The following is a 10241-nucleotide window of genomic DNA, read 5'->3' as shown; positions in this document are numbered from 1 at the left end:
ACCGAATGTGCTTTCGGTCTGATTCATCCAAATAAGGCACGGCCAGACCACATTCCTGAGGTTCTGTGTCTAAGGCCTTGCAGCTTGAGGCCAGCTCCACAGACTGCTGGTGAGCTACTGAAGATCTCCACAGCACTGACTCTCCCGTATTCATGCTTTCTTGTTCTTTTGTTTTTGAGGCAGGGTCCCACACTTACAGTTCAGGCTCTCTGGAACTCAATGATCCTCTGCCTACCTGGAGATGGGATTACAGGCATGTGTCACCATGTTTCGAAGCGTTTGTATTGAGTGTACACCTTAGGCCTCATGATGAAACGTGAAAGACCCAGGACCTTGTTGTGAGGTGGGTGGGGTGGGGAAGAAAATAATAGCAGGTAGAATCTGGCCAGGATCCTGTTTAAACAGCTTCCTCCTGGAGAAAAAGCAAGGTATTTTTGGAAAGTAGGACATTTAAAAAGTATTTCATAATCTTTCAAATGAGGGGGCTGCTTGTGTCCGTTCCCGAGTTTAAGAAAACGGAGGCGCTCAAAGGAACCGAGCAGGAAGCGATTGCCAGTGCAGGATGCCGATGCCAGTCCTGGACCTCCGCCCAGAGATGCCTGCTCGCATTTCCGTAGCGCAGGCCCCGCCGCGGGACCCCGCCCGACCTTGAAGGGCCGCTCGACCTTGAGGTCCATGTTTGCCTCAGTTACTCCCTCTGTGCAATGGGGAGATGTGCATCATCCCAGGGGAGGGCGGGAGGCCCCGACGCGCTCCTAAGGACAGCCAGATGGCGTGGCCACCCTCCCCAACTGCCCTCAGACTCTCCCCCCCACCGACCGCGCCGCAACCACTCGGTAAGGGGCCGGCGGGCGGGAACCTGCCTCGGCGCGCTAGGGCGCACGCGCACCTCCCTCCCCGCCCCACCTCGCGCCCGCGGGCGCCCATAGGCCGCCCGCGCCGTCACTCCGTCGGGGACGCAACTGCGATTGATCGAGGTCCAGGCGCGCGACCGGGTAGTGGGCGGGGCCCAGGCCGGATATAAAAGGAGCGGGGCGGCCAGGCTCGTGCCGCTTTGCAGACGCCGCTGTCCCCTGTCGCCGCTTGCTGCAGCCATGGTCAACCCCACCGTGTTCTTCGACATCACGGCCGATGGCGAGCCCTTGGGCCGCGTCTCCTTCGAGGTCGGGTGGGCGGTGGCGCTCCAGGGTGGGGTCCTGGGAGCGGTGGGGTGGGAGGCGGCCCCGGGGCGCTGGCCCACCCTCCGGAGGAGCGGGCGCGGGCGGCGGCGCCATTTCCTGACGAGGGGCCATTTTGGGAGGCCGGCGAGGCGCGGGGAGGCCGGGCGGGCGGCGGACAAAGCCGGGCGGGGCGCGGCCGTTGGGGGGGAGGGGGCGGCCCCTTCCGCCGCCCGCCCGCCGGGCCCGGCCTGCGCGCTGGCGCACGTGGCTGCGCCCTGTGGGGCCCTGCGCGGCCCGGCGCACGTGCTCGGCGCGCCTCTCCCGTCCCGGAGCCGTTGGGCCCCGGCCTGCTGTGCTGCGGCGCGGCCGACCCGCGGGCCTCCTGCCCGCCACCTTCCCCGAGCCGCCGCCTCTCGGTGCGATCTGGGCAGGGACCCTGCCCCAGGTCTCAAGGACGAAGGCTCGATGAGCCGGTACGTGCTCGGGAGTCCCCGGTAGATCTGGCGGCTCCTGCTGGGTGGATGGGGTTTGCTAATAGGGTGTGCTCGACTTGGGCATGCCGCCCCCACCCCTCGAGCGGAAACGGGAAAGGCCTGGCCCTCGCTGGTGCCCAAGCACCGCCTCCCGTCGCAGTGATGGCGCAGCGGGGGAGGCGCTCTGCAACCCCTCCCGATTGCCCTCTGTGGAACAGGCGTGTTCGGACTGGCCACGCTGCAGGCTGGTGTTGACCAAGGGGGATTGCCAGTGGTTAGTTACCCTAATTGGTTTTGGAGGTGTTAAATGGCTGCCCAAAGGACAGATAGTAATTAGTATCCTAAGCAGTTAGTGTGTTTCTTTTATTATACATTAAGTCTTATATTCTCGTTAACCCCAGTACCAGGCCTGAGGCCATAGAGAAATAGAATGTTGCTTAGTGTCTGTCGTAGTAAACTTCTCCTCCAAAACTAGTACGGTGCGGCACACAGTAGGTACATAGTCCTCAGCCAGAGTTTTATCTGTAGCCAGAGCTGATAATTGACAAGGGCTCCTGTGGAAACTTGGCCTAAGCCTAGTGCTGGGCAGCAGGTTAGTATCAGGTTAGCCAAAGCTTAATGGAAATGAGACAAGACATGCAGTTAGGTAGGTGACGATGGAGATGGAGCTGCCAAGCAGGGCTTTGAAGTAGTACTTGGGATAAAAGAAATGTGGGCTTGCAAAGCTCTGGGGAAAGGAGTTCAAACATTTTCAAAGAACCCATATATTTAAAACAAATCCATTCCTCTAAGGATGCAGATGTTACAACTGGTTTACTGTCATCTTAGTTGAAAAAGAATCCGTGGTTTTCAACTAGCTATGAAAGGGCTTGTAAACATTGAGGAAAGGTTCAAAGCACCTACTAGTAGGTAAGGGACCTAGCTACCAAGACAACCACTTCCCTGATACTTAAGAGCTATGCCGTGACGGGTTGAAGGTGGTAGCATTTTCATTGCCAGTGTCTAACACAGCTTATTTACCTGATAGTGCATTGTGTGGCCGTGCTTTCTTTCAGAATTTTGATTGTAGGCTCCAGCATGAAGTTAGGGGAGGTGATGTACATTTGAGAAGCCTGAAGTCTGTTCAGAAGTAGCTGTGATGTATTAAAAGCTCTTGAGTCACACATTTAAGGAGTTTGTCACTATTTCTAAGTCATGACCAGTTCCAGATTTTTGGCATGGTTTTGGTTCTCATGTTTCTCAACCCAACCCTTAAAGCTTTTAAGAGTGATTCTTACTGGGATTTGAAGATTATTACTGAAGTAGTTTTCTCCCAGTGAGAAAACAAATTTGTGGTGTACAAATCCCTAAAGCTAAGGGCATTAAGCATGAGAATATTGACCTGTGTATTAATTAGCTGTCTTTTTCCTTGCAGTTATTTGCAGACAAAGTTCCAAAGACAGCAGGTTGGTTTAATTTACTAAATTTAACACATTTCACAGATAAAATAATTTTAAAGAGAAAATGTATGTGTACATACTCTGTTTTTATTTCTAACAGAAAACTTCCGCGCGCTGAGCACTGGAGAGAAAGGCTTTGGATATAAGGGTTCCTCCTTTCACAGGATTATTCCAGGATTTATGTGCCAGGTATGAATGGACTGAATTTTTAGTTCCTTAGTTTGAGATTGAGCCAGAACGATGCTTCAGTTGCACTTTACCTGAGCTAGTAGTATACCATTTCGTTTCCAGTTAACCTCGTTTTTCCTTGTGTATGTGGGCATAACGTAGTGTACAAGTACAGGTCAGTTCTCCATCCGCCTTGTATGTCCTGGGCATTGAATCAGGTCTTCCAGCCTAATGGCTGATTCCTTTTACTCACTGAGCCATCTCTTTGGCCCCAGCACAGGTTTTTGTTCTGGCCTCTTCCCGTGTTCTGGGATTCCAGATGTCCTACACACCAACCTTCTAGAATCTGTACCTTGGACTAGGATGAGCCCTGTGAAGTGCTTGCCACACAAGGATCCCAAAACTTGAGTACCTGAGTCCCAGAGTACCTGTAAAAGCTGGGTGTGGTGACACTGATGAGCTGTCAACTAGCCTAATCAAAACTTTGAGCCCCAGGCCAATGAGCCTTGACTTTGTCTAAAACAAAAGATGGTTGACCCTTGCAGAACAGCAGTTGAGATCCTGTGGCTTGTATGCACACAACAAAACTTAGAAATTTGTAAAGGCTGTACCTTGTAGACTTTTCAGTTAACATTCCTGAAGTGATAGATTTCTGTCTGATGTCACAGGGTGGTGACTTCACACGCCATAATGGCACTGGCGGCAGATCCATCTATGGAGAGAAATTTGAGGATGAGAACTTCGTCCTGAAGCACACAGGTCCCGGCATCTTGTCCATGGCAAATGCTGGACCAAACACCAATGGTTCCCAGTTTTTCATCTGCACCGCCAAGACTGAGTGGTAAGAAACACAGTGAGTGTGTGTTTGAGAGAGCACAACCCTGCTGAGGGACTCGCGTGTGGTGTTTCTTTATCCCATCTCTTAGTGGAGATGGAGTCTGCAAGAGTGCTGATTGTATGTGTGCATGTATTAGTCTCGGGTTGTTTTGTAGCAGTTGTCTAGTGTGCTGTCTTCCACTGGTTGCTGATGATGGTCATTCTTCTACAGGCTGGATGGCAAACACGTGGTCTTCGGGAAGGTGAAAGAAGGCATGAACATCGTGGAAGCCATGGAGCGCTTTGGGTCCAGGAATGGCAAGACCAGCAAGAAGATCACCATTTCCGACTGTGGACAACTCTAACTCTTTCGACTTGCGGGCTTCTTACCCACCAGACCATTCCTTCTGTAGCTCAGGAGAGCACCCCCACCCCATCTGCTCGCAGTACCCTGTAATCTGCTCTCACTGAAGTTCTCTGGGTTCCATATTCTCCTCATTCCCCTCCAAGTCTAGCTGGATTGCAGAGTTAAGTTTATGATTATGAATAAAAACTAAGTAAGAACCGTTTGTCCTTGTTTGTTTTGAGGTGTTCATAGAAGTCTCTAAGAATTGGTTAGGTTACTTGACTGAAGCTAACAGCACTTCCGAAGGCTTTTGTTGTAGGTCAGGCTGGCTCAACCTCCTGTCTCTGCTTCTCTTAATCTGCTGGCACCACCACTTGGCAACTCAAAAGGTCTCAACTGCTGCTGAATATCCCAAGATAGGGGTATGGTAAAAACCAGGACTCCGACTGGGTAGATAAGTCTGAACTGCTGTGGGAGGTTCGTGTTTGTGGGGACTGCTCTATGTGTATGTATGTGTCAAAATAAGTTTGGAGTCTGGGTCCTAACCTTTACCAGCTAAGCCATCTTTGAGCTCCAGATGGTATTCTCCCAGAGGCGACGGAAGAAGAGTTGGAGTGGAATGGAGTCCAAGCCTGAGTTAATCTGGAAACCCATGTAAGATGGGAGGCCAAAGTTGAGCTCTGCCCAGTAAAGCCTCTGGTCTCAGGCTACCTGGTTCACAAACATGCTTACATCTAGGTAAAACACTCAAGTTCAGAAGCTATGGGTGTGCTTGCTTGTGTGTGTGTGTGTGTGTGTGTGTGTGTGTAGTCTGGAGGCTTCAGACCTCTGGAGTGGGAGTTACAGATGGGCTGTAAGCCACCTGATGGGGTTATTGAGAATTGAACTCTCATCCTTTGCAAGTGCTGAGCCATCCATCCAGTTCTTAAATGCTTTTTAGTTTGTATTTATTCTGTGTGGGATGGGGATATATGGTGGAGGTTTTAGGACAAGTTTCAGGATTTGGATCTTTGGACCATAGTTTCACAGGGCTTCATCTCATCAGGTCCTCAGGCTTTGTGGCAAGTAGTTTTTACGCACCGACTTACCACTCCCAATATTTAATATTACCTATATTGGTTTGGTTTGGTTTTTCGAGACAGGGTTTCTATGTGTAGCTTTGCGCCTTTCCTGGAACTGAACTTGGTAGCCTAGGCTGGCCTCAAACTCACAGAGATCTGCCTGCCTCTGCCTCCCCAGTGCTGGGATTAAAGGAGTGCACCACCACCACCCAGCTATATTCTTAAAATGTCTTTAAAATGATATTTAGATGTGATTTACATGTAATTGGGATTAAGAGTGTTAAACATGTCCCTTTCAACAACAGAATCACATAACTAGAATGGACTGTCAGTTCTTGTCAGCTTGATACCAATCTACACAGACCTGGGAAGGAACTTTTTAAAAAATTTTTATTTTTTAATTCATTTTACATACCAACCACAGATCTCTCTCACTCTCCAACCCACCTCCCATCCCCTCCAAAAGGGGAAAGCCTCCCATGGTGAGTCAGCAGAGCCTGGTACATTCAGGCTGTGCCCATAGGTAGTTGGCTCCAAAAAGCCACCTCATGCACCAGGGATGGGTCCTGATCCTACTGGGGGTGGAGGTGGGGAGCAGATCAAGCTACACAACTGTCTTGATTATGCAGAGTGTCTAGTGTGGAACCCATGCAGGCTCCACAGCTATTGGTCTAAATGAGTTCCTACTGGCTTGTTTCGATCGATTGTCTCTAGGTTTCTTCATCATGATCACACACACGCACACACACACACACACACACACACACACACACCCTGCTCATATCCCTCTTCACTGGACTCCTGGTGCTTGGCTGTCCATCTCTACATCTGCTTCCATCAGTTACTGGATGAAGGCTCTATGATGACAGGGTATTCATCAATCTGATTACCTGTGTAGGCCAGCTCAGCTACTATTGCTAGTAGTCTAAGCTGGGGCGGATTCCTGGGAATTTCCCTAGCACCAGGTGTCTCCCTGTCCCCATGAAGTCTTCCTCTATCAAGATATCTCCTTCCCCCTTTCCCACTCCATCCTTGTTCCCATTCAACCATTCCATTCCCTTATGATTTTCTTTCTTTTTTTGGTTTTGGTTTTTCAAGACAGGGTTTCTCTGTGTAATAGTCCAGGCTGTCCTGGAACTCACTTTGTACACCGGGCTGGCCTTGAACTCAGAGATTCACCTGCCTGCCTCCCAAGTACTGGGGCTAAAAGTGTGGGCCACCATCACCTGGCCTCCCTTATATTCTTATCCCCCATCCCCTACCCTCTTTTGCCCCCCCCCCCCCATCACCAGTTTACTCAGGAGATCTCATCTATTTCAGGAAGGGACTTTCAATAGAGGAATTGCCCTTCCATCAGATTAGACTGTGGCATGTCAGTGGGGCATATTCATGGAGGAGGGCTCAGCCCAGTGTGGGTGGTGCCAATCCCTAGGCAGGTAGGACTGGGCTCTATAAAGGCAGGTGAGCAAGCCATGGGAACAAACCAGTAAGCAATGCTTCATGATTTCTACTTCAGCCTTCTGTGTTGTGTTCTTTGATAGCTTTCCCCCCATGGTGACTTTGGTCATGGTGTAGACAGCACAGAAAGCGCCTTCATTGTGAGAATTTGTGCGAGTGTACATGCACCTGTGAGAGCAGGTGCGCCAGGAGGCCAGAAGAGGATGTTGGGTCCCTGGAATTGTGAGCCACCTGATGCGAGTGTTAGGAACCAAAGTTGGATCTTCTGCAAGAGCAACAAACGCTCTTAACCTTAACTGAGCTGTCTCCAGCCCTCTTATTTTAAAAAGTGTGCAGATAGACTGAAGAGAGCTGCGGTTAAGAGCATTTGTTCTTTGCAGAAAACCGAGATTCGAGTTCTAGCAGCCACATGGTGGTTCACAACCATCTGTAACTCCAGTTCCAGGGAATCCAGTGCCCACTTCTGACCTCCGTGGGCACCAAGTATATATGGTGCATCTACATACATGCAGGCAAAACACTCAACAGTTTTGTTTTCAAAAAAGGGTTGTTTCCGGATCTCAAAGCAATGCTGTTTCTAGCCCAGTGTGGTGGTGCACACCTTTGATTCCAGAACTTGGGGGGCAGGGACAGGCAGAAGTTTTGAGTTCTAGGCCAGCCTGGTCTACAGAACAAAGTTCCAGGTCAGCCGGGGCAACACAGAGAAACCCTGTCTGAAAAACAAAATCAAAAACAATGTTTCTTAACTCTCCCTGTCTGCTTTACACCTGTAGCATCCAGGAGTGCTTGGCCTCATACATGATACAATTTAAAAACTAAAAAACAAAAAGCGTGCTCAGGATTGAAACCCAGAGCCAGAAGCCAGGTGTGTTGGGACAGGCCCATCCTTCAGCATTTTTGGACGTGGAGACAACGTATCAAAAGTTTAAGGCCAGCGTCTCCATGAGTTTCAGACCCGCCTAAGCTAAAGGAAAACTTGGTTACCAACAAACCAGAGCCTGACAGTGTGCAAGGTGAATGTCCTACCACTGAGCCATCCCCAGCATGGCGACTATCATTTCCCCCTTAAAGTGACTTTAGGTGGCTGGAGAGATGGCATGGTTGTTAAGCGCACTTGTTGCTCTTAGTCTCATTGTGAAATTTGCCAGGCTCTGTAGAACAGGCTGGCCTTGAACCCTCAGAGATCCGCCTGCCTCTGCTTCTCTGGTGCCTTTCCACTTTTTCAGTGAAAATGGCTATTCCGTCTATACTCCAGTAAATAGTCCTGCATTCATGCACATACAAGCATCGCTAGCTGAATTCATAGGTTATTTTTAAAAATAAAGACATGAAGTTGTGTGTGTGTGTGGGGGGGTGTTAAGGAGTATTCACAAGGGAGTTGGAAGGAGGGAAATGGGGAGTAGATTGCATACATGTACGAAATTCTCAATATATAAAAATAATAAAAAGTTCAGGATATTGGTTTTGTCAATAACAGCCCTAATTCTGGATTGCCTGATTATTTTGCTTGTATTATTTACTTGTTCTACCAGTATCTACCAATTTATTTTCTGTAAAATAAATGGAATTAGGTCTAGAAGCTCATTGGATTCAAGTTCATTATTCATTTACTTATTTTTGAGACAATCTCACTGTGTAGTTCAATCCAGCCCTCCAGTGCTGGGATATAGGCACAGGTCACTGTGCTCAACTTCAGGCTCATTATTGGAAACATTTCAGAGATGCTGCTGTGTGCTGAATTTTTTCTCACATCAAGAGGCATTAAAATCAAAAGCTTACTCAGCACTAAGACTAAATTCAAATGGCAAATGACTGAAAATGGTGTGTGTGAGAGAAACAGACAGACAGACAAAGGAAAACAAAGTGGTGTCTGAGAGATTACTCACTGGAAATGTGTGTGTGTGTGTGTGTGTGTGTGTGTGGTGTGTGTGTGTGTGTGTGTGTGTGTGTGTGTGTGTATGTGTGTGTGTGTATGTGTGTGTGTGTGTGTGGTGTGTGTGTGTGTGTGTGTGTGTGTGGTGTGTGTGTGTGTGTGTGTGTATGAGAGAGAGACAGACAGACAGACAGAGTCAGAGACAGAGAAACAGACAGAGATAGAGAGATGGGGGGTGGGCAGGCTCTCACTTTCTAGCTTAGCCTGGCTTGGAACTCACTATGTAATATAGGCTGGCCTCAAGTTTGCAGCAGTCCTGACTCAGACATTTTCCAAGTGCCGGGATTACCAGTGGGAGCCCAGGTCTGGCTTGGAACAGTGCCATTTATTTTTTCTGTGGAGCAAGTACTCTAAGACAAGACCTAGTGGGTTTATTTTGACATCAGCTAGAGACGTTGGCCTTGGTCCTTACTGTACACTGCAACAAGAGAGGGAGCCCCAACCCTCATGGGAGAGCTGTTCCCTCACCCCCAAACTCTGGAGAGATGACCTCACCCCTCACCATGGGTGAGGGGCTACTGACCCTGATGGCATGGGCTTAGAGGAGCTGGCTCTGCCAATTGCCTGATGGAGGGTGTGTGTGTGTGTGTGTGTGTGTGTGTGTGTGTGTGTCCGTGTCCCCAGTGACCCGGAGTGACCAGCTTAACTACCACTCATGCCCACCCACAGCCGGGCCTGGAGTTGGCCCACTGTAGCATCTACACTATCTAGGACCTCCTGGAGCTTGTGAAGAGACTGGTCCTGTGTACCGATGCCTGCATTATATCTATGACTCAGGGCAGCCTCAGGATGTCCAAAAGGAGTTCTGGTGAGGATCCAGTGATTATGGTGTACCCGAAACCAGAGGCCTTGAACCAGACCAGTGAGTCATTGCAATGAACATTTATAAGGAAAGCTGATTGGACAAAAGAGTATACTATGTTACACACCCAGGTCCCAGAGCCACCAGGACCAATGAAGAGGTGTTGGAGAGGCGGGAAAAATGGAGGATGAAAGAGGTTTTCTTTGTTGTTGTTTGTTTGTTTTTCTTTTTCTTTGCTTGTTTTGTTTTGACTTTTTTTAAAAATTTTCTTTTGGGAGGGCACTATAGAGATGAGGATATGGAGGGACTAGGAGGGGAGTGGAATTGGGGTGCATGATGTGAAATTCCCAAAGATTCAATAAAGAAATTATGGTTTGTTTTTTTTTCCAGAGCTGAGTACTGAACCCAGGACCTTGTGCTTGCTAGGCAAGTGCTCTACCACTGAGCTAAATCCCCAACCCCAAGAAATTATGTTTAAAAAGAAGATGTTGGCCTTGGGCTGGAGAGGTGGCTAAGCTGTTAAGAGCACTGGCTGCTCTTCCAGAGGTCCTGAGTTCAATTCCCAGCAACCACATGGTGGCTCAC

The 10241-nt window shown here is 49.2% G+C and overlaps 1 protein-coding gene across 1 annotated transcript; it reads left to right on the top strand.

Annotated features, from left to right (window-relative positions):
• Positions 1–1028: 1028 nt before the first annotated feature.
• Positions 1029–4625, top strand: Ppia (peptidylprolyl isomerase A). Its single transcript, XM_036201508.1, has 5 exons — positions 1029–1163; positions 3048–3078; positions 3173–3261; positions 3909–4081; positions 4289–4625. Exons 1-5 carry the CDS (start codon positions 1095–1097, stop codon positions 4419–4421), a joined length of 495 nt encoding a protein of 164 aa, XP_036057401.1. The 5' UTR covers positions 1029–1094; the 3' UTR covers positions 4422–4625.
• The last annotated feature ends 5616 nt before the right edge of the window (positions 4626–10241 follow it).

The sequence above is a fragment of the Onychomys torridus genome, chromosome 10 (genome assembly GCF_903995425.1).
Source record: "Onychomys torridus chromosome 10, mOncTor1.1, whole genome shotgun sequence".
NCBI classification, from domain to species: Eukaryota; Metazoa; Chordata; class Mammalia; order Rodentia; family Cricetidae; genus Onychomys; species Onychomys torridus.
Note: the sequence above shows the minus strand (reverse complement) of the source record. Positions and strands in the feature narration are given on the sequence as shown.